Source organism: Vigna unguiculata, chromosome 11, assembly GCF_037176805.1.
Source record: "Vigna unguiculata cultivar grain cowpea cultivar isolate G323 ecotype 2 chromosome 11, ASM3717680v1, whole genome shotgun sequence".
NCBI classification, from domain to species: Eukaryota; Viridiplantae; Streptophyta; class Magnoliopsida; order Fabales; family Fabaceae; genus Vigna; species Vigna unguiculata.
In genome coordinates this window covers 47,444,615-47,467,386 of record NC_140802.1, presented here as the reverse complement: position 1 = coordinate 47,467,386, position 22,772 = coordinate 47,444,615, and the positions used below count along the sequence as shown (strand labels likewise).

The 22,772-nt window shown below is 33.9% G+C and overlaps 3 protein-coding genes across 7 annotated transcripts; 1 reads left to right on the top strand and 2 right to left on the bottom strand.

Annotated features, from left to right (window-relative positions):
• Positions 1 to 201: 201 nt before the first annotated feature.
• Positions 202 to 1,895, bottom strand: LOC114168444 (chloroplast envelope quinone oxidoreductase homolog). The gene is made up of 4 exons (XM_028053259.2): positions 1,736 to 1,895; positions 1,494 to 1,638; positions 1,322 to 1,413; positions 202 to 1,120 (listed from the first exon to the last, which is right to left on the bottom strand). The coding sequence occupies exons 1-4, from the start codon at positions 1,841 to 1,843 to the stop codon at positions 431 to 433; spliced, it is 1,035 nt and encodes a 344-aa protein (XP_027909060.1). The 5' UTR covers positions 1,844 to 1,895; the 3' UTR covers positions 202 to 430.
• Positions 1,896 to 3,382: 1,487 nt separating this feature from the next.
• Positions 3,383 to 4,682, top strand: LOC114169348 (replicase polyprotein 1ab protein). The gene is made up of 4 exons (XM_028054475.2): positions 3,383 to 3,825; positions 3,914 to 3,967; positions 4,054 to 4,179; positions 4,267 to 4,682. Exons 1-4 carry the CDS (start codon positions 3,457 to 3,459, stop codon positions 4,453 to 4,455), a joined length of 738 nt encoding a protein of 245 aa, XP_027910276.2. The 5' UTR covers positions 3,383 to 3,456; the 3' UTR covers positions 4,456 to 4,682.
• A 241-nt stretch (positions 4,683 to 4,923) lies between these two features.
• On the bottom strand, positions 4,924 to 19,161 carry SGR2 (shoot gravitropism 2 (SGR2)). Of its 5 annotated transcripts, none has more exons than XM_028054463.2 (20): positions 18,773 to 19,158; positions 18,451 to 18,551; positions 17,998 to 18,339; positions 17,517 to 17,588; positions 17,003 to 17,155; positions 16,478 to 16,531; positions 16,103 to 16,273; positions 15,118 to 15,267; positions 14,093 to 14,158; positions 13,506 to 14,009; positions 12,702 to 12,771; positions 12,500 to 12,588; positions 12,043 to 12,115; positions 10,826 to 10,928; positions 10,321 to 10,414; positions 10,175 to 10,237; positions 9,431 to 9,479; positions 8,306 to 8,403; positions 7,632 to 7,678; positions 4,924 to 5,471 (listed from the first exon to the last, which is right to left on the bottom strand). In XM_028054463.2, exons 2-20 carry the CDS (start codon positions 18,520 to 18,522, stop codon positions 5,198 to 5,200), a joined length of 2,544 nt encoding a protein of 847 aa, XP_027910264.1. In that variant the 5' UTR covers positions 18,523 to 18,551; positions 18,773 to 19,158; the 3' UTR covers positions 4,924 to 5,197. The 5 variants fall into 5 exon arrangements, 4 of the variants coding, with proteins under 4 accessions (XP_027910264.1, XP_027910262.1, XP_027910263.1 ...); XM_028054461.2 differs by having other exon boundaries at positions 18,749 to 19,157; XM_028054462.2 differs by having other exon boundaries at positions 16,478 to 16,528; positions 18,749 to 19,157.
• Between the last annotated feature and the right edge of the window lie 3,611 nt (positions 19,162 to 22,772).

Here is a 22,772-nt window from a genome sequence, read left to right as displayed (position 1 = left end):
AAAAATGAATAATGAAAGATATATAACTATGAAATGTAAGAAAAACAAATCATAAATGTTTATGGTTTACACATGGTTAGATGTGGTTGTGAGTAATTTTAAGTAAGAATTCATACAGTAATATTAATTTAAAGAACTTGAAATACCACAAACAACCGCATTAAATAAGCATCACATCATTGGCCTCTGCAAGAGAAAAAGTGGATCCAGAAGAAGAAATTGATTCCATTGACTTCACCACGCATGTGATAGAGTGATGAACACAACAATGAATTCACGCATTATTAATTGAATACAACAAATGTAAACATAAAATCCTTACACAAAACTTATCATACAGCCAGAGCTTTGAACTTACACAAAACTTGTCCAGATAAATACGTAGAAACAACAGAATTACAACAGGTCCAAGCAAAGTATAGCCAATCAACTATGGCTCCACAATGATTTTTCCAGTGGCGTGGCCATCGATGCTCTTAGCCCAAGCATCTTCGGCTTTGCTCAAAGGAAACCTGGAGTCAATAACAGTCTTGAGTTTCCCATCCTTCAGTAACTGAAGTAGATAGTCCAGGCCCTCACGCTTCACATCTACAAAAAATGGCACCAGTCGCTTCTTCGAAAAAGTAACTTTCTTCAGAGCAGCAGTCACAAATGAAGATGGATTAGGAGTCAAATCAACCACCACTGCCTTTTCAGTCAAATTAGCATCAAAAGTTGACCAAGGTATTCCAGTTGTGCAGTTTATGACTGCATCATATTTCCTACCAGATGGACTCTTAAGCGCAGCCCCCTCTGGAGTCCTGTAGTCAAGAACCTCATCAGCACCTAAGCCCTTAACAAACTCAATGTTGCGAGCCCCACAAGTGGCTGTGACATGGTTGTTCCCTAGCTTTGCCAGTTGAACAGCATAGTGACCTACACCACCTGAAGCAGCAGTTACCAAAACGTTCTTGGGTTCACCAGTCCCATCAAGCTTCACTCCTGCAATTTTAGTGAGAGCATCACGAGCTGTGAGCCCAGCAATAGGTAATGCTGCAGCTTCAGCAGCTGAGACTTCTGGTGGTCTCGAAGCTGTTAAGCTCTCACTAGCCACAGCAAACTCAGCCAATCCTCCTCCATACTGTCATGTCGTAATTCATCACACACAACACAGAATCAATGGCATGCTATATATTACAATCGAGTAATCAAGTAACTATATGTTTCAGATTAATTAGAACTAGTGCATACCATCATACTATGATTTAGTTTTGAATGGATGGATTAAAAAAGGGGATTATTAGTTGATTTAAGGATTAGCAAAGAATAAGAGGTGAATTACCCGAGTAGAGAGTTTAGAAAGGACTTTGTCTCCAACTTTGAAATCTTTGACTTGTGCTCCGATCTGAACCACCTCTCCGGCGATATCGGTGCCTGAAAGCAACAAATTATTAAAGGTGAATAGCAGAAATGAAGGAAGAGAAGATGAAGAGTTGATGAGAAAAGATGGATACAAGGTGTATGAGGAAAGTTCCCGGGGAAAAATAAAGGTCGCATAAGACCCTTCTGGATCTTCCAATCGACTGGGTTGATGCTAACAGCTTCCACTTTCACCAAAACCTCCTTCGTCTTTGGACTGGGAACTCCGACTTCAACGTGCTGCTTACAACACAATATGCAAATTAATTAATCACGATAATTCGAATTAAACAGCAGTAATACACTTAATTAAGAGTAACAGAAGAAGCGACGGAACCTTCAAGCCGGCGGGACCTCCCCCACACTTCTCGTACTGAATCGCATTCATCTTCTCTGCCATCTCTTCTCTTCCTGTTTCCTCTTTTACAGTATCTCTATCCACCATTTATATTCTTCTTTTCGTATTGATTAATCTACTTAGAAAATGTTGACTTGTATTTTTCAAATCATGTTCTTCCTTGATTTCGGCTCAAGCTTCAAACGTGGCACGTGCATGTACCACGAATATTCATTATTTTAATTTTTATTGTTAAATATTAACAAATTATATGGTTGCTTTGTCCACACGTGACCACTGACCAGAATGGGATTATGTAAACAGAATACTAGTCGTTGTCTCCTGGATAAGAATTTTCAATATATACCAACAAGAATACTAGTCTTTCCATGTTTCTATAAATAAAATATTAATTTAATCTTTTTAACTTGGGAAATCTTTGTGACATTAATGATAATTTCTATGATTAGAGTAATAAAAATAGTATAATACTCACATCGACTAGTATTCTTGTAAAAGAAGTTTAAGAAAATATTACTGTTTTTGATAAAAAGGCACCAAAACCCCTTAAAAATAATTGTAGGGTGGGAACATAAACTTTCATTAGTGTCAAACTATCGGTTTCCTTTTCTGTTGTATAGAGTTTTTTTTTTCTTTGGGTGGAAGCAAAGAAAAAATAAATTATAAGCGCTAATATTTATGCATCATATTCACATTACACTTCTATTTTTAGAGTTTGAATCCATATTAATGCCATTAAACTAATATTTTTTAATATGATCGGAGTCAGATTATACCTTACTTAATTAACAAACAACAGGGATGAAATAAATCTTGGGAAAAAGAATGAGTATCCATGTAGAAATGTGATTGTTTCCTACTAAACAAGCAAACATTCATCTTAAATTGCTAGATTTTTCGATCGTTATAACATTAATTTTACAAATTATAATTTATATCATGAGTTGACACTTTCTTACAAACTATAGATAAGAGTAAGAATTGTACATGTAACTAAAGTTTCGTATTTTTAATATTTTAATATTTTAATTTAGTTTTTAGTTTTTTATTTAGGAGATAAACGTGTTTGAAAAGACACTTCAAGAAGTTAAGTTAAGTTAATATTTTATTAACATTTTATTCTAAGAGAGACATTAGTCAAGAGAAAAGTCAACATTATTTTTTATTGAATTTTATTGTTCAGATTAAGTAGGACTCAATCTATACTTAATTGCAATTCAGACTTTACCTATCTATACTATTTCTTATTTTTCTCATTAAGCTTTTATCATTCATTAAAAAACTCAATCATAACTTAATTACAATTTAGTTTCCAATGATTTTTCAGTTAATTTAGGGCTGTTTTTTTAGTGAACTTTTTTCTGTTGGTTATGCGAGAATTGTAATTTTATTTCTTTAATCTTTAGTCATAAAAGTCTAAATAAAATTATTTATTTTTTATGTAAGAATAAAAAACTATTTTTAAAACATAAATATGTAAGCATTGTTTGGTTATAGCAGAAGATAATGGGTGAAATGAAATTAAAATAAACAAGAGATTAGTATAAAATAAAATAAAATAAAAAAGAAAATATATTGTAATAATAATAATAATAATTATGGTGATAGAGTAAAAGAGAGATACATGGCATATAGGGCGAGGTGAGGTGAGGTGAGTTGAAGGAGGGGATGAGAGGAGCGTGAAGTGCGAGGCGAAGAAAATGATGGCGGCAACGGTGCCTGTGCGGTGGCAACCACCAAGCGTTAGGTTTAGGGCTGAGTCTGTGGTGAAGAGGAGAGGGAGGGTGACAGTGAGAGCCTTTGGTAATGGAAATGGAAAGGGTAAGGGCAGGGGAGACATGGATAGGGTTTGGAGGGAGGCATGGAGAACTGCCAACGATGGCTTTGAGCGCTTCGTCTTCGAAGCCAGGAGGACTGCCGAGCGAATCGACCGCCGCTATTCCCTTTCACGCCGTCTCTCTTCCGTCGCCAGGGCCGCCGCCGACCGAGCCCGAGAGATTGATCGGGAATTTGAGATTGGCCAGCGCTACCGCACTTTCAGCATCGATTTCCAAAGGAACTGGCCCAAGGTCAGTGTGTGTGTGTGTTTTTGTATTTTGGTATGATGGATGAATGTGATTTTGTGATTGATTTGACTGTGATTTTGCACTGGTGCAGTACAGGAAGCAGCTCAACGACTTTCTCGATAGTCCTATTGGAAAGAGCTTCGCTGTAAGTAAATCCGTGCTTCTTTCTATCGGTATATAGCACAACCATATTTTATTTACACTTAATTTCGACTGGTTATCACTGCTCAGACGCTTTTCTTCATCTGGTTCGCACTCTCTGGTTGGCTTTTTCGCATTCTGATAATCGCAACATGGGTGCTTCCATTTGCTGGGCCTCTTCTCATTGGAACCTTGGCCAACTCCTTAGTTATCAAGGTACTCATCCCATCCCATTATTCTCAATCTCTAATCTCTGTTGCTTTGTGTTGTACTCAAATTTAAATTCAAATTCAAACTGGACAGGGATCCTGTCCGGCTTGCAAGATGCAGTTTACTGGCTACAAGAACCAAGTAATTCGATGTACAGGCTGTGGCAACATCGTGTGGCAGCCTAAAGGTGGTAAAGGGGATTTCTTTTCAAGAGGGGCAGGTGGTAGAACAAACTCAAGATCGGATCCTGACATTATTGATGTTGATTTTGAGGAGAAGTGAAGCGACCATCAATCCATTTCGCTCTGTTAAACGTAGTATTCTTTCTTTCTGTGTTGGCACCTTTCTCTACAATTCTACTTTGTTTCTTCTTACATCCAAGTTAGTTCACATTTATGCACATGTAAATTTTTTTTTTTTTCAACATGTTATGAGTACAAGAAATGGGATACCAAACAAAAGGAAACCAGAAACAAAAAGAATAAAACATACACTTTCTTGGGGAACCATTCCTTCTCGTTATCTCTGCAGAAAACAGCATTTGGTTAGGTAAGCTAGGTAGAATCATTTTGCGTCAAACTCTTAGGATTAGCGATCCCACCCACGCCATAGATGAAGCAAATGGATCTCTCTCCCTTACATTCCATTTCATTTTCAATCAATCTCTCTACCTAACTGAAAAAAAATTGAAACAATGTTTATTCTACCACCAGGGAATATAGAGTTCTTATACTAAGTTACCAATCGTCGTGCAGAAGGAAATTTCGTTTATTTCCTCAAATATTTTTTATTCCATATATATTGGGAAGAGTCTGTCTAATTCAACACTACACAAGCGAGCTATATGAAGTAACCCTAATATGGAGATCTGTCTACTATACATTCTTTCGCAAAATTATACAATCTCGATTACATTGAGTATAGGCGGTAACCGCATGTTGAGATGGATGTTAATATCTTATGAACATGTACAATTGAATCGCATAGCAGGTAACCTTGAGGGATTACACCGGCAGCGATGCATTTAGTAATTAGACGCAGTGTGCTTCTGCAGAACCTTCTTAGCTTTGCTCGAGAAGCTTCGAACCATAACCTTGTCCGAGAAAGTTAACGGAAGATCTTCCTCTATAGTGTCTCTTGGTTCATACCAGCCAACAGAGGTACTCTCGTGTATTGATTTGTCCATGCTAGATACGACTGACAAATCGGGATCTTCTATTATATCTTGGTCTTCTGGTGTATCTCGATACAGGTGTTTCAATATGAAAAGTGCGGTATCATAGTCCCGCCAATAATTTCTGTCAACCAGAAAGAAAGATTAAACACGTCAGTAGTAAAGTAAGCGGACATAAATGGCAAATCTGTCAATAAATCCTCATGTAGTTAAGATAACGAAGTTCCTAAAAGCAAATTCCCTCGTCAGATCTTACACTAACCATGTATCCTCCTCCATCTTTTTTCTGGCGTGTTAATTAATGGACAGGCTTCTTTAAGTACACTACACATTCATAATTGTCTAATAATATTGCCTTATGGCATAACAAGGGAGGAAAATCGATTGAAACCAAAAGAGAATACAGAGTATTAAAAATGCAAGTATCTGAGCAAAAACAGATCGTAACAGGAACCAGACTAAACAAATGCTCGACAAAATATGATGAGAAACAGACTCAAAATCATAGGACCGGGATCATTTCAGTCACCACATTGCATTTGATTTGATTTGCAGTTTCACATGTGACTCTGACCCAACAATTGCGCCATCAACCAGGCAATTGGATAAAGAAAACTTATGCTAATCAGAAGAGACATAAGTCGTGATTTCTATTTAATTGCATTTTATTAGTTTTATAAACTTAAATACTAATTTAGCCCTAATTTTATCTAATTTATTCAATTTAATCCTAATTTTTTTTAATCAAATCTTAATTTTCGTCAACTTTAATCTTTTTTTTAACGTCATTCAAATAATTAACAACACATCGTTCTTCTTCTGATGTGGTCTGTTTTATGACGTGGAGGGGAGCTTTCATTTTATTCAACCCCATATCCTCACATAAGGTTCCACTATTTTTCTTCCTCCAACCAGCACACCATCTTTCATCAAAACCTCCACCGTTTTTATCATCACTCCACGCAGAAAACCAAATTCCCACGCAACCTTCACCATCATCCTCTTCCTCCCATCCCTTCCAAACCATCATCAAACACCATTCATCATCTTGATCATACACTCACGTTCAACATTAGAACCAGAGTGAGAAATGGAGAAACTAATGGTGTCAGATGGTGCTCTGCTGCCCAACGGGACACAACACTCACTTTTTTCTCTCCACCCAAGCGCGAAACAGAGGTACACACCAGGAGCATACCTCTTCTTCCCAAACTCTTCCCACACACAATTTCTTCTTCCGGGACCACCATTGAAGCCATCCTGATGCTCCCCCATCCTCACAATCCTCATTTCTTCCATCTCTTTTCCCCAAAATCCCTCCACCCATCCTCATCATAACCCATCGGATTCTCACCTCCATTCACTCTTGAAGAATGAGGCACAACACAACACTAGTCACACCCGACACACATTACACCTTCATTTCCTCCATTCTCCTCCGCCCTAGCCTAGTGGCTGTTTCATTTCACTGTTTCACTGCAATTCCTCTGGCATCAGAGCTCACGTTCCGTTCCACTCATCATTGTGGTCGAAAGTGGGTGGAGGAGGTTCTGCCATGGTCATGAACCCAAATTCCATCTATTTGATTTAAAATTTAAAATCCATATCACATTAAATAAACGAGACATGTAAGATAAAATGAGTCGTCAAATCAGACGGACTGGGCTACCCTCTTTACTATTTAAACAACGTTAACAAAATTGATCAAATTAAGCAAAATTAACAAAAATTAATAGAACCAAATTGAATAAAAACTGAACACAAATAGGGACTAATTAGTATTTAATCCTAGTTTTACATGATCTAATCAAACATTTCCCGAGGAGGGAGAGGGTGGTTTCTAAAACACATATTTTCTTAAATTTAAAAATTAAATATAGTAGAAGGATGGACCTCCACGGCCAGAGCTCTAGAAAGAACAACCGTATGCAACCGTACTTTAATAAGCTAAGAGATTGTTTCCACGACTAAAATCGGTGGCCACAAGGTAGCACAGGATAGGATGCTTGGTTGTGCATCCAATAAAATATTAGGCCATTCCTATTCATTTCGGGATGGACATTCCGAAATGTAAAATATACATTATGGAAAACCATTCTGGAACGAATGAGGTGTCCAAAAATGTCATTGGAGTGCAAAAGGAAAAGGCTCATAAGACAAGTATTAAATTTTATAAGAAAAATACCAGCTCAACCGGTGACAGAATATAACCCAATTGCCTTATTCACTCCAGTTCTAATATAATACAACTCTACAAGAACGTGATAGTTACAAACACACTTACGTATGTGCTCCAATTGCTTGCAGATATGGATGCTCAAAGGTCTTGTCCTGCATACGATTTATGAAGAAAAAGTGAAATTAATAACAGATAAACACCATATTGGACAGAAAACTAAATGAAAGAAACCAAAGGCAGTGATGATTTGGAAAGAACCTTAAAGTAATCCCATTCCCTTTCAAACATGTTCCTGTTAAATTATTTTGATTCCAAAATTGCAATTTGTAATGTCTTGGTACTTGAGATTGATATTTTTCATGCAAATACCAAGATCTCCTTGAAAAGAAGCAAAGCACTTTACAACAAGAAAGGTGTACGGTAGGGGAATGATTGAAATATGAGATATACAGTACTTCAACACTTTTATTTCACTAGGCCCATGGTACCATGGTGTGAGTCTGACTTCTAGGGTTTGCATCTACAGAGGCAAAGCATTTTTTTAACCAATGGACTGGAGGACCCTCACACTCAATATAAGGTCTGGTCATTACATTGACTTATCTGTAGGCCATTTTGAATTATCCTGGAAAAGGAATGCTCGATAGTACATATACCCAAGGACATGATGGAGACTTCATTTATACCAAAGAGTTTATAAATCAGTTGTGTTGTATGTTCTCATTTTGCACCATACTAGAGACACAAGAGTGCAGTAGCTAATTAGAACAACTTCTTACCTGAAGCATGTGATCAATCCGACCACTCTTACTTCCTGTTAACCTCTCTATCATGAAAGATCCATATGATGTCTCTTCTTCCTCTTCCGAACTCTCCCCTTCAATACAAAAAGGCAATAATTTGAACAAAAATACACGAAAGCCATTGTCACATTGATGTTGCAGCATAAAGAAAAATAGTTTGACATGTTGGTTCTCCTCTAAATTGGCAGGCTGCACTTTGGAGAGTAAAACCAGTTAGAACCACGATGGAAAAATTGGAAGTTGAAATTGTGATTAAGTACGTGTACACACATGAGAAATTATATAAGTTATAATTTCAACTATTGGTTTTTCAATTAACAATTACAACCCTACACTTAATCCCATAAGGCACAACACACCCATTAGAGAAGTAAATTCCTTTGATAAACAGAAGACTGTTATAGTTGCAAAATTAGCATCAAACACAACCCTTTTGGCACTGCTATTGTTTTTGTAAACACAAACTTCATAATCAAAACCATGCATGAAAATATATTTCTACATTAGGAACAAAGATTACATAGAAGATAAAGCAAACCAGTAAGATCTAATCCCACAAGCATTCGAATAAATGTTAGTCTGAGCTCATCTAAAATCATAGTTTAAGATTTAGTATGAAAATTTGGCAAGCAGGCCCCTTAAGTTTTAAAAAATGAGTTCAGTACTATTCTCCAGGATTATTAACAGATTACAATACAGGCCTAAAAACTTCAACACCTTTGATTTTGATTGTGTTTCTATAATACTTGCCAAAAAGTCAGTCAACCAAACTCACTGCCTACAAGAACCACTACTTATTTACCCAGTGCAAGAAGCATTGTTAATGTTTATTTCATTGTTTGGAAGGGGACATTTCTTAAGTCAATTGCAGCGAGGCTAGACAATGAAAAAAACATAAGCTAAATAATAAAACCATTCAAATCCTTGTCGAAAGAAAAATCCTTCTAAGTCACCTACAAGTGGAAAGCCACAAAGATTATAATCTCCCTTTTAACATCCACTAAACCAGTGGTCCTAAAAGGGATAGAATTCTAAATATCATGAATATGAAATTCATAAAAAAAGATATTAAACAAAAAAGAACATAAATGACTATGTTACCTCCTATGTTATCCAATTTCCTCGACTGACACAAAGTGATTACCCTATCCTGCTTAGAGAACAGAAATGATAATCATTACCATGCACAAGACTAGAAAATAAAATATCAGAGATCGTGTTTTTTATATTCAGTCTGAAAGATTTATTATAAATTACGTGTATCTTTTGTTTCAATTATGGATGTTAGAGAAAAATATTACTGTGTTTTCTGTACATAATAATTAGGACTTGTAACAAAACTTTAACTAAGCTTAGTTTATTGGTACATTTCTATTTCTATCAAGAATTGCTAACCTGATAATGAAAAATCGGAGTCCTAAACACCACTCCAAAGCAAACAACTTATAAAGCAATAAAAAATAAACAATTAATGATCATCCACTACTTAAGCTCTGACGTTTCTGATAGTCTCACCCTTCATTTCCTTCACTGTAGCTAAAGGGGGGAAAACTATTGCTACTTTTTATGTACTCGTGTTAAAATCCTTTCATTCTTTATTAATGACAACTACAACAACCACCATCCATAAGCAAGTCAAATGAAACATCAAAAGCCAAAGTGTAATGATGGAATATTCTAAAACACGTTTTATTAAGGAGAAAATTGGATTAATTGTAGCACGAGAGAATAATAAAAAATTAACGTGCAATTATAATTGAAACATATATTCTTTTCACTTAACCTTTAAACCTTTTGTCTTCTCTTACACTTGGTTATTCTTTTGTGCAAAAAAGAGTAGCTCACCCTTGCAGATTTCATATAATTCTTTACTGCGTGAGTTCGAACAGCTAAGTCTTCAGTAAATTCCTACATCAAGATTTAGAGCATTATTTGAGATGGATATTATGGTCCAAAGCAGTCACATAATTCTATAATCTTTGTTGACCCACCTGAAATCCAATGTGCAACCTTTTCCCTCCTCTGTGATATGGAATCAAAATTGGTCGTTGGCTGATGTATTCTTTACAGACAAGTGGCTCAATCCTGTGATGAATTTTAAAAATAAAAATAATTTGCAAATTAATGATTGAAGCAGTGTTTATCATTCCACAAGCTAATGTTAGGGAAAGGAAAAGAAAGCCAGCAAACAATAACAATATATTATGCAAGCAATACCTTAACCAGAAACGTCTATTTATTCTAATAATTACTAATTAGATCAGGTACTATAGCAGCTTCGAAAATCCCAAGTTCACTAACAGATTGAAACCCACTAAAATAAGGAAACAATTAAAAACGAGACTTAGTATGAATTTAATAAACAAAAAGAATCAGGGCACCCAAACAGTGGAATATTATACAAATAAAATGATGGTAAGAAATTAAATTACAGGGTTCACTACAGTACTCATTTAATCACTATGGATACTTCATTGGGACTGTAATTTTTCAAACCTGTATGCTACTGGATCGTACGGATGAAAAATGTTGAACAACTGCCGACAAGCTGGCATCTCTTCTCTTATATTTTCCTGCTCCCAATATTCTTGTCCTTTACCTGAAACAAACAAGAAAGAATACATAGTTATCAACCAAGATGCATATGCTTAAAAACTGGATGTTATTATATGACTGGCACTTGTAATCATAACTTTTTCCTGATAAAAACACAAAGTTTTAACATTAATTTAATAAAGCCAAACAAAATTGAAGGGAGATTGTTAGTACAAAAGAACACACAGCGAAAGTTGATCAGTGTTAGAATACATGACAAAAAAATTCAATAGTATAGCAGCAACTGTATTTTACAATTAATTTGAATATATCTTGGGTAACCTCTCAAGACTAGTCCCTATATTTCCTTACCCGTATGATTCATTAATCAGTTATAATTACGATCTAGCATTAGCATAAATAAGGGCCAATTTTATATGTTTCTGTATTGCATTGGAAAACATCATATGTTATGAACCTGGCCAAGAGGTATTAAAGGTCTATTATTCAAGGAGGCAAATGAACCAACGAGATGTAAGGGGTGACTGGTAACTGGGAAACCCAGTTAGTAAAGGAGGTGGTAAGAGTAATTAGAAAGGTCTATTTGAAAATTTGGGAGTTGAGGAGAGGGACTTTTAAGTATAATTTTCAATCGAATAGGACATGGGGAAGTATTTATTTGAGATGCTAATAACCTGTTTTCACAGTTGTAGTAGAAGAAGGGGTTTCCCTTGGCAAAGAGGAATAACAGAATCTCTCTGGTTATCTTCCCCCTCATCTGTCTTTTATGATCTTCATATCATATCAAGACAACATTAACTTTACATTATGGAATCTCTTTTACGTTCTTTTCCACCCTATATGCCTAAAACCACAACAAAGTATCCAAGTGACACCATCCTCTATAACCATTCGCTACTCCGTTGGCAAGCTCTCTAAAAATCTAAAACCCCACCTTATTTCAACAACTACTTTTCTCTTCCAACTAGTTGCCTCTCTTTCCGTGATTTGTTTCCAGTTTCAAATCAATCTTAAATTCTACTGATTTGAAGTACAAATTTCATGATATAGAATTCACTTCAAAGAGACAACGAAGAGGATTTTAGAAGGAGCCTCTTCAAAAGGATTGATCAAGATCTGAAATAAAATGTAAAATACCATATAAAAGACTTGCTTACCAATGCCTATGCGGATATTACGAAGTGCAAGAAATACACCAAGAGGAGATCCAACAGCAAAGAATGTATCGACCTGGCATAAATGCAGTTAAACAAATGAATAATAGGATAAATAGGTCTCTTTTTTGTTCTTGTTCTCAGGAAAATACTTTTTTAAGCAATAAAAAATATATATCTAAAATCATTATAGTTATATAAGTATTTTAGGAGACGAAACAAAAAAACCTCAAATTATTTTGCTACTTTCCACAGAAACTAAAGATTGCAGCTTCAAAAAAGGCCTAACTAAAATAAGCTGGAATCACTTGATCTTAACCTCAACTACTAAAAAATTACTGTAGCTATTAACTGTGGCCTGTCTTTTGTCAATGTTGAGTCTGTTAAATGCAAATCTCAAGGAACACCTTTAAGTGTTGTCCATTGATGACAGAATCAAAGTTCGTATCTCTTTCCGTACCTCGAACTGAAGCTTTGTGTACTTTATATATGGGGTATAACTCTTTGGTGCATCTTGTATGGGAGGTGACTTTTTAGATAAATTCTGTACTGTCATAGTGCAAAAAGCATGTAAGCATCCTTATTTGTTGTGTTGTAAATTAGAAAACAAGATGAACAAAGAAAACATCTCACGACCAAAAAAAATAAAAAACAATAATTACCAGAATGTAACTCTTCCTCGGTATGATTAATGCTATGACGTGATTCCAGTTCAGCTCTCAATGAATCAATCTAAACAAATAAACTTGATAGTCACAACTTATGAGCTAGATATAGACAAGGAGCCATTCTAGTAATTAGCATAACAACCTAGGTTTGCAAGACACTTTCCCTATAAACTTAAGTGTAACAAACAAACTTCCATTCACGTTGACCCAAGGCTTTATTACAGAACAAATCAAATTGGGGCAGAGTCACGCGTTATTGGTAAGAACAAGGATTTACAGAACCAACAGACCAGCAAAATTGGAGAATGAAACATAAATCTTCATCACATATAGACTTCTACACTTAATCAATATATGGTTCCCAAAAATTTGAGGACTATAAAATATTAGCTCCTAATCTATAAATAGGGCAAATTGGTGGTTGACATGGTATAAGCCATACATGATCATGTCACTGAAATGTTAATCTTTGTCTTGTCTCCCTCATTCTTCATTATTATATTTAAATTTTAGCACAAATATCATAGCCTTAATCGTCATTGCAAGTTACACATAGATCATTACTGGACATGAACCTAACAGCTTAAAGATAATTTCATTTAAAACATGTCACACTGCACATCAACATTCTTGCTTCATCTTAAAAGGAGTGATGTTGTTAACAGTAAGCCTGTTTTCATATTTACATCCTATCAATCCTTCTCCCTCTCTTTAAAGGTGAAAGGTGAAAGCTTCTATAAATGACCTACAGAATTTATTTTTTTCCTAAAAATGGAAAAAGTACAACTGGAAACTAACCTCTTCTCTGAGTTTGTTTATTACTTCATCTTTATTTCTTGTAACTGTACATTCTTCCTTATCTACTGGAAACCCAACATTCATGCTCTCAGGCTCATCCAATGCACCCATTTTATCAACATGTGTGTAGCTGGAATCAGAAAGGAACTCAGAAACATCTCCCTTGTTACTTGGTTCCACAGAGCTAGGTTCTGCAGAAAATTCATGTAGACTTGATAACTCGGGGCCTAAAACTGAGGACTTCTCACAATATTCTGCCTCCATATCTGGACTAGTATGCTGAGTACCCTTATTTTCTTCAGAGGGACTCACCATACTAAAAGTGTCATCCTGATTGATTAGTGAGTTCTGCACATGATTATATTCCTTATCAGGGAGTGAGTTTTCATTTTGATCATGTTCCTTATACATCCATTCCATTGGAAATGGGGATGATAGATTATCTTGATGGCAAAGGATATCATACGAGAGAACACTTCCCAGAGAATGACCATATAATGAAACCTGCACAAGTCAGCATGAAGTGAACCACTGTAGACATTGAAAATGCAGAGGGGAAAATGAAGGAAATCTACTCACTGAAGTACCTTTCCATCATATCCAGGATTCCTTTTGAGAAACTTCAGATATAATCGATTCAATTGGTTGGATACCTAAAGAAGAGTAAATTCCAAGGTCAAAATATGTATTTTTTTTAATTATCTATTACAATGGTATAAAATGCAACTTTTAGAAGCAACCTATATTCAACCACTGAGAAAAAAAAAATTAAAAATGTGATTGTGCATCTAGTTTTTAAAAATGATGTCTGCAGTGAAATTACATATAATCCTAAAATGCAAAGGTTTCATTTATCTATGCAGATAGGTTTGAAATTGCAAAATATGTTTGGAAACAAGCATGTACATGCAAGGGAGTATCTAGATATAAAACTTCCTTGAGCTCTTAGAAAGTGGAATTTGGGATTTATGGATTCTAAAGGAAACTAAAGCAAGATTGGAAGAATGAAGAAACAACCTACTATTGTTTGAATTTTCTAAGGCTGTGTTCCATCAACAATACAACTGAAAATGTCAGAAAATGAAAGGAAAAGAGAGTAAAGGTCAAGATGATCCATTGAGGTTCCAATCCTAGTGTTCTCAGGCATCACATGTCAGGGAAGCCACAGTTTGTTTTACCTTTTTTTTATAGATTCAATGAAAGACAGTTTCATCATTTACATTGAACTAGTCAAGCATTGAGAGCCAAATACATAGTTTAAAAAACAGAGTTAAGTAATCATTTTCTCAGCTTTATCATAGCCAAGAAAAGTACCAATATAAATAATTATTTCTTAAATGCCAGAAGGATTGAAAATACAAAAATAAGAATTTACTTAGCCAAACAACTCAAAACAATAGTGATTGAGCATCATTGCTGTCAAGATCATTAATGCTTTGCTTAGTTTATTTAAATGTACAAAAAGAGGGCTAAGATCCCATATTGGATAATAATATAACTAAAGTATTCCTTACAAGTGTCTTGCAATCCTCCTCGCTTGAGCTATCATTTTGGGTATAATTAAATGAAGATTCAGAGCAGTACGTACACTCAAAAATATAAGAAAACATACCGAGTCAATTATGTCTTGACAGTAAATTGGGCTCATGTAGTATAATACATCATGAACAGTTGCACTCAATGTGACACGCAATCCCCGCACTCCATCTAATGTTATTTTTTCAACAGCAGTTTCACCACTCAGCTTCAAACCTTTTCTCCACTTGATAACATGAAATGGTCAATTAGTTAGAATTAAATAAATTGAAAATCATGACTAACATTAGAGCAAACGTACTAAATAAGGGTATCAGGTTTCTGTATATGTTCTATTTACATAGTCATTCAAGCATTAACTTAGAATGGAATGATCTCAAGGATTCTCAGTGGCACAAAACATGTATGACTGGTTTATGTTTTGGCATTTCTTTGGTGTTTAATTTTGGTTGATTCAATAGGATTGCTCTTTCCTACGTCATCATAGCTTGTACAAGTAGCTAAACGACTTAGAAAAGTTGTACAAAAGTTAAAAAAATAAAAATAAAAAGAGAAGTTTATATTGTAACCAAGTACAGACTACATTCCAATTCTGCCTAACATAGTTTAATTATTCCTTAAAATGCTGTCTACTTTACTGTAATTATTTTTAATCTAACCAAATATATTACTCAAGGAAACTAAAATGTGAAAATACCACAAATTCTCAAAATTGGTAAGAAAGGAAAGCACGTGAAATTGACAATCAAAAACTAAGAGAGATTTCAAGGAGATTTATAGGCTTAATGCAAGTTTCTTACTATGCAGTACAAGAGACAATTCAGGAATAAGGTCTTCAGATCCACAGTACATATCTCAATATAATAACTACAGATTAGCACATGTTCAGCTCCAATTTATAACCCTAACCGCAAAAATAAGGTCCAGTGTAAAAAAAAGGAAAATCTAGGCGTGATATAGGGCTAAGTTTTATAGAGAAGGGAAAAACAGCCTCAAAACAGAGGAGAAACATAACGGAGCAAAAAAGGCTTGGAACACACACCGAATAACATATTGAATACCTGGCATGGGATAAAGAGGACCCTTTGGGTGCCACGCTGATGAGCAGTAAGGTGCTGCTCTGCAAGACTTGCTGTAATATGCCGGAAATTGCCCACATCATCAACCAAATTGGATTTTTCCAACCTTTGGCCAATACCATGAACCATAAATACCAAGTGTCGAACAGGGACCTACAAACAATTACTATCATGTAGTTTACATCAAATAAACCAAGGCAGGACTGGGGAGCTATACTATCTGATAAATTCAGTTTTCTGAAAACGATAAAACAAGTCCCCCCGTCCCAGGTGTCAGCAGAAATGTAACAACTGTGATGACACTGGTGAGAGACAACAGTATAATAATGATAATAATCTTGATTTTATGTTGCATACCTGGGAGCAGTAATCATCCATAGCCTCCTCCTTCTGCTGTCTTAGTTCATCCTGCTAAAAGTTCCAACTTAATAACAATAGAAATATCGGTATTTATGTCCTTCCAAAAAGAATGCACATACAGTTTGTTCTAAAGCAGCTAATGACCATCCACAATATGAAATCAAATGCATAAAAAATGAGATACAGGTTACAAATATATATATATATATATAATGTAATCATAAGAAACATAGTAACATTTTCCCATTTCAATAATCACTTACATTGAATGTGATATACTTGCTGATTTTCTATCTAATATAAAATAAGTGTTAAATAATATTTGATTGCGGTATGGTAGACATGAGAATGTGTATGTCAGCCCAAACACACCTTTAGAATCACAGAAATAGTAGAAGATCAAATTACATAGCAGAATTGGGATATCACTTGTGCTCTCCTACGTAAAGAATGAGGAAAACTCTAATGGCATACTGTTTGTATCTACATGTTACTATAGCAATAAAGGAGGGGAAAGAAAACCTGGGTTGGTTTTGGAGAATTTGATGGAGAGTAACCACGCCTAAGCTTGATAGCATTTCCAGTAAAACTAACAAAACTAGAAAAGCCAGAAGCATCAATATTTAGCCAGGCCTCCCAGGTATCGTCTTCTCCTGTGAAAAGGGCATGCAGGCCCTGCGTATTCAACACCAATATACAATAATGCATGAGATATTAGTAATAAAATTCAATCCACAACACTAAATAAATGGGTTAAATATGTTGTATGCCCTAGAAACATTTAAAATGTTAACCTTTAGTCCCTCGAGGAAAAATTGCTTCTTTTGTCTCTTGCTTTTAGAAATGTGTTAGGTGTGGTTTTTGTTCTTCACAGAAAACATGTCTCTTTGTAGTCCCCGCTTAAAGAAATAGTGACCACAGACTGTTCTATAAATGAGAGATCAAAATGAAATTGTTTTTCTAGGGACTAAAGACAAACATTGCCCTATTTATAAGGATTACATATATATATTTAATCCAAATAAATTGTGCATACCTGAGTGGAGCCTTGCAAATCAACTCGAGCAGCAAAAAGTCCTGATGGTTGAAATGTTCTTCGGTGCCAAACCTATAGAAATCAATAAGAAATAAATCTTTCACTTTCTGAAGCAAAGAAGAAAACAAACTGAAATTTGCCTATTCTAATTGAAACCCAGCAAAAAAAAAAAGTATTTCAAATGTTTTATTTGCCTGTCCTTTCTTGTTTTTCCTATTTTGCTTTCATCTCTTTTAGGCTTACAACATACCTTCTGATTCTGATCTCATAAATTTTCATCCAGTAAAATTAAATGTAAATATAAATAAATAACAATTAAGAAACAAAGAAATAGATTGTTAGAATTACCTAGTTTACCTAGTAATTGAAATGCAATAGTTGTGCTGAACACATTTTCGTAATCGTGTGGCGGAACAGCATTTTCGTAATTTGTAAAAGGTGATCACACGATGAAATGAATAATTTGAATAATCATACAGACCTGACTACGATAAGCAATCTCTAGTTGTTCAGCAACATCTTCGCGAAGTGGTAGCCAATCCAGGCCCCCTTTACGTGCAAACCAATGACCTCTTAGGACACGTCTGTTTTCTCCGTTCCAATAAACAGGGAAACAATGTCTGGAAACCAAGTCTACCTCGTACAGTCCTCCCTTTACAGGGACACCAACCCTCTCTTCTTCTATTTCATAGAGTTGAGACGGTTCAGTACGTCCCAAAAAAGATCCAGTATCTGATTTTGTACTGGAACTCTGCCGTTCTCTTGGGCCTTCACTGCATTCCGCATACTCCCTCCACCAACTAGAAAGCAGTTCTTCCTCTCTCTACCAATCCATAAACAAGAAAGATTCTCACTATCTAAAGGTCACCCAGTTGATGATTGAAATAAAAGAGAAACACAACGAAATATTAAAGTATACATTTCATAAAATGACCTGCAAGAAAGATGCTTCAATGGCTAGAGAATCTCTCATGCCAAAACGAAAATAGTCACTCTTGCCTACCATCTCTGTTCGTGGGACTGACGCTGCCAACTCTGTTAGAAAAAAAAATAATTGTTTATGAATGCGGCGAAGCGGGCAATGAATAATAACAATCAAGAACAATCAAGAACAACCAAGAATGTGTGTCTCCAGAATCCGGATGGGTAGAGAGATAGTTACTATGACTATAAATATAATGTGAGTACTGAATTGAAATCCTAAAACCCTAGCGATGGAATTAGACAGATACCGTTGGGAGCGAGAGGGATCTTACAAAAGTACCACCTAACATCACCGCCATCAGAGGGGCTACACGTCTGCGCCAGATACTTGTGCCTTGCTTTAGAGTGTTCGATCACATCCTCCAATCTCGCAATGTTAGAAGGCGTGTTTTTCAGCAAGTCAGGCCGAAGCTCCTCCCCCTCCGCCATCGCCGCCGTCGTTTCCACCGCCAAGAAGCAAAGTATCCCTCGCTTCCACTCTGCCTCCCCCTCTCTCTCTTTCTCTTTCTATCCTTTAATAATCAGTATTATAAATAGTAACAATCAGCAAATAAAGGAAAGAAACATCGAAATCCAGAGTGGAGACAGAGAGCGATGGCATTCGTTGAAGGTCAGGTGAATTGAATTCAATGTAACTTTTCCTCCCAACCCCCTTTCCTACCCTTCTTAACAGAACCCACTCTAAAACAACAACTGTTAACTATAACTAAAATATAATTAAATTAAATTAAATATATTAACAATCTTGCCTTAATGTTTTAAACAAATTTTTTATTTAATTACAGACAAAATATTTTTCAATTATTAATTAGAGTGTATTCCACGCAAACAAAATAAATTTCAATGTCTACGCAAGATATTCAACTGCCCTTTTTAAAGGAAATAATTATAGAATAGTAAAATGTTATCCGCATTTCCATTTTTTAGATTCAGAGATGCGAAAGATATTTGTTTGAATCTCATATATTGTAGATATTGTAATTAATTTTATTTTCAAATTACAGGTAATAACGGTTAAGTATAACTAAAATATAATTAATTAAATACACTAACAACCTTGCATTAACGTTTTAAACAACCTTTTTATTTTATTACGGACAAAATATTTTTTCAGTTATTAATACGAGAGTGTTTCACACAAATAAGATAAATTCGTGTGAAAGATATTTGTTTGAATTTCATAAACTGTAGATATTGTAAATATATTTATTAACTACCAACTCGTCCCAATTATTTAAATACAAAACATAACGATTAGAGAATAAAAGTTGAGACTATCAAAATAACTAAAATGAAAATTTTTAAAAATCTACGAAAAAGGAAACACGAATAAAATATTACACGCATTTGTTATTAAAAAGACCCCATAGTAAAGTTTATTATACTTTTCCATTAAAAAGATACTAAAATGAAAATATAATAAAATTATATATTTTTCCCTTTTCTTATCTAAGACTAGGTTTTTACATAATTTATTGAATTGTATTAAAATATACAATGAATTGAAAATTAGTTCACTTGAACGTTTTATATTCTAAAGAACTGAATTGTATTGTATTGAACTATACTGTGATATGAATTAAACTACTATTATAATATGAATTGTACTAAATTTAATTATTTTTCGAATTGTACCAATTTTGAATTGAACTGCACTAGTTTTGAATCGAACTGCACTAATTTTGAATTGAACTATACTAATTTTGAATCAATATCGGATGTCAACATCTGTAATAGAAAAAATAAAGAAAAATATTGGATGTCGATATCTGTAAAAAAAATAAACTTAGGGATGGGGTCACTTAGTATGTCTTAGATAAGAGAGAAAATAAATATATTTACCGAAAGAGAAAGTACAAATTTAAAAAAAAAATGGAGGCGAAGAAAAAATGTTTGGAAGTGTAGGGAAAAACCCTATAAAAAGTTCATGACAAATTTTGTAACGTAATATTTATAAATGAATATGATGCTTCTATGCGTTCTCTCAAGTAGCAACAAGCTTTAGAAGAAGAACAAGTTTATGGTAAGTAGCTAAAAATGGAGCATTGCACAATGCAATGAGAATTGGTTTATAAAAAAGTTGTATGTATTCCATCATAAATGAAAACCACACACACATTAATTAGAATTGTGGAATGACTTAGAAATATGATGACTAGTTAAAAAAGTAAACTCAAGAAAAGATGAAGAAATTTTTTACATTGGCTAGAACAATTCATTTCTTGTTATGCAGAGTAAAATTTATTCATAAGAAAATTGTAAATATTGGATGAGAAACAAAAATCATACACACATCATTTAAAAACAATAGAATAACTGAAAAACACATTATGTCTAATTAAACTTGCTCTTCAAACTAAAAAGATATATGAAAATGTTTGAAATATATATATATATATATATATATATATATATATATATATATAAAAGAAATAAGAAAAATATACTATAATAATTAAATTTTGTGTTAAGACATGTAACAGGAATCTCACACGTGTTAAGTTAAAAAGTTGCTCATTGGTATTTTTTTTTTATAACAAAGCTCATTTAATTATCCACACCAAACATCGTTTTTCTTTATACACATGCATAATGAAGAAAAAGTGAACATTTACATATTATTCAGTAACATTGTGAGTTTTTCTTCTGTTTCATATTTCAGATTCAATATATATATATTTGAGCAAGAAAATAATAAAAGAAAAGTGTATTACTCAAGTTATAAGGAGAATCAAAATTCAAGTGATAACATGTTAAACGTTAAGGCATGGAGTGACATATATTTATTAGGTTTGTCTGATGCATTGGTCCCGTATTTTTGTTATTAATAATTTGATAAAATCTTTTAATTTTGTTTATTGATCGACATTTTAATGATTATTTTGGATTTAGACGATAGCAAGAACATTTTGTGTGTTTGTTTATCCAAATTGCACTAGTTTTAAATTGAATTACACTAATTTTACTAATTTTATAATGTATGATTGTATTACACAATAATAATCTAACTTTTATAATTTAAAAATTCTTAAAAAATAATACTTGAAATTGTTGACTCATTGCAACGAACATAATGCATTTTCTCTGTACCCTCTTTGATTCATTGGTTTATTAAGAAGGATTGTTGAATTTCTAAGGATTGAAAATCACAATCATAAACCTGAATTTGGAACTTGGGAAAACAATCATTGAATTCGAAATTTACGATAACCTGGTGAAGGTGGCCAACAGGCTTTGCTTGAATGGACCATGAAGATTAAAGTAACAAAGAGAAAAAGAGTCATGAAGAAAAGCTAGTTAAAGTATTGGTGGAAAGGAGAATGATGTTGTTTTGTATAAATGAAGGGTGTGAGAGATATGGATATAGAGATCCAATTGTAAAGCCTGTTGTTTTGTATAAATGAAGGGTGTGGACATCCATAACGAAAAAAATATATTGAATGCCGACATTCGTAACAGAAAAAAAATATATCAGATGTCAACATATGTACAAAAAATAAACTTGGGAATGAAATCACTTAATATGCATTAGATACGAGAGAGAACAAATATATTTAGTGAGGGGCAAAGTGCATCTTTAAAAAAAAAATTGGAGGCGAAGAGGAAATGTTTGGAGGTGTAGGGAAAAAAGTTCATCCCAAATTTTGTGATATTTATCAATGAATATGACACTTCTATGTAGAGTCTCTCAAGCAAAAACAAGTTTAGAAGAATTTCAAAATGCAATGAGAATTGGTTCTTGAAATCAGATGGAATCAATTATATTTCGTGTGTGTTTTCTAGGGTTTCACTTGTTTATAAAAAATTTGTATATATTCCATCACAAATGAAAACCGAACACACACATAAATTAGAATTGAGAAATAACTTAGAAACACATGATGACTATTTAAAAAAGTAAACTCAACGAATGATGAAGAAATTTTTGATATTGGTTAGAACAATTCATTTCCTCGTTATGCAGAGTCAACTTTATTCATAAGAAAGTTGTAAATATTGTATCAGAAACAAAAATCATACACACATCAATTAAAAACAATAGAATAACTCAGAAATACATGATGTCTAATTAAACTTGCTCTTCGAGCTAAAAAAATATATGAAAATGTTTGATATATATATATATATATATATATATATATATATATATATATATATATATATATATATATATATATCGTTTTTTTTTCATCTAATGGCTAAGATGAGTTAATGCTAAAAATGACTATATTAAAAAAATGAATGATAAAATAATAATAAGTAACTTTCTAA

Excerpts from the sequence above, each read along its gene's own strand:
- LOC114169348 (XM_028054475.2), top strand. The coding sequence starts at position 3,457 with ATGATGGCGGCAACGGTGCCTGTGCGGTGGCAACCACCAAGCGTTAGG. Across the intron at positions 3,968-4,053 it reads CTATTGGAAAGAGCTTCGCT|ACGCTTTTCTTCATCTGGTT; the intron begins GTAAGTAAATCC and ends ATCACTGCTCAG. Across the intron at positions 4,180-4,266 it reads CCAACTCCTTAGTTATCAAG|GGATCCTGTCCGGCTTGCAA; the intron begins GTACTCATCCCA and ends CAAACTGGACAG.
- SGR2 (XM_028054461.2), bottom strand. The coding sequence starts at position 18,929 with ATGGCGGAGGGGGAGGAGCTTCGGCCTGACTTGCTGAAAAACACGCCT. Across the intron at positions 16,274-16,477 it reads TGGATGATTACTGCTCCCAG|GTCCCTGTTCGACACTTGGT; the intron begins GTATGCAACATA and ends AATTGTTTGTAG. Across the intron at positions 14,010-14,092 it reads ATCCTGGATATGATGGAAAG|GTTTCATTATATGGTCATTC; the intron begins GTACTTCAGTGA and ends TGACTTGTGCAG.
- LOC114168444 (XM_028053259.2), bottom strand. The coding sequence starts at position 1,843 with ATGGTGGATAGAGATACTGTAAAAGAGGAAACAGGAAGAGAAGAGATG. Across the intron at positions 1,414-1,493 it reads GAACTTTCCTCATACACCTT|GCACCGATATCGCCGGAGAG; the intron begins GTATCCATCTTT and ends TGTTGCTTTCAG. Across the intron at positions 1,121-1,321 it reads TTTCTAAACTCTCTACTCGG|TATGGAGGAGGATTGGCTGA; the intron begins GTAATTCACCTC and ends ACGACATGACAG.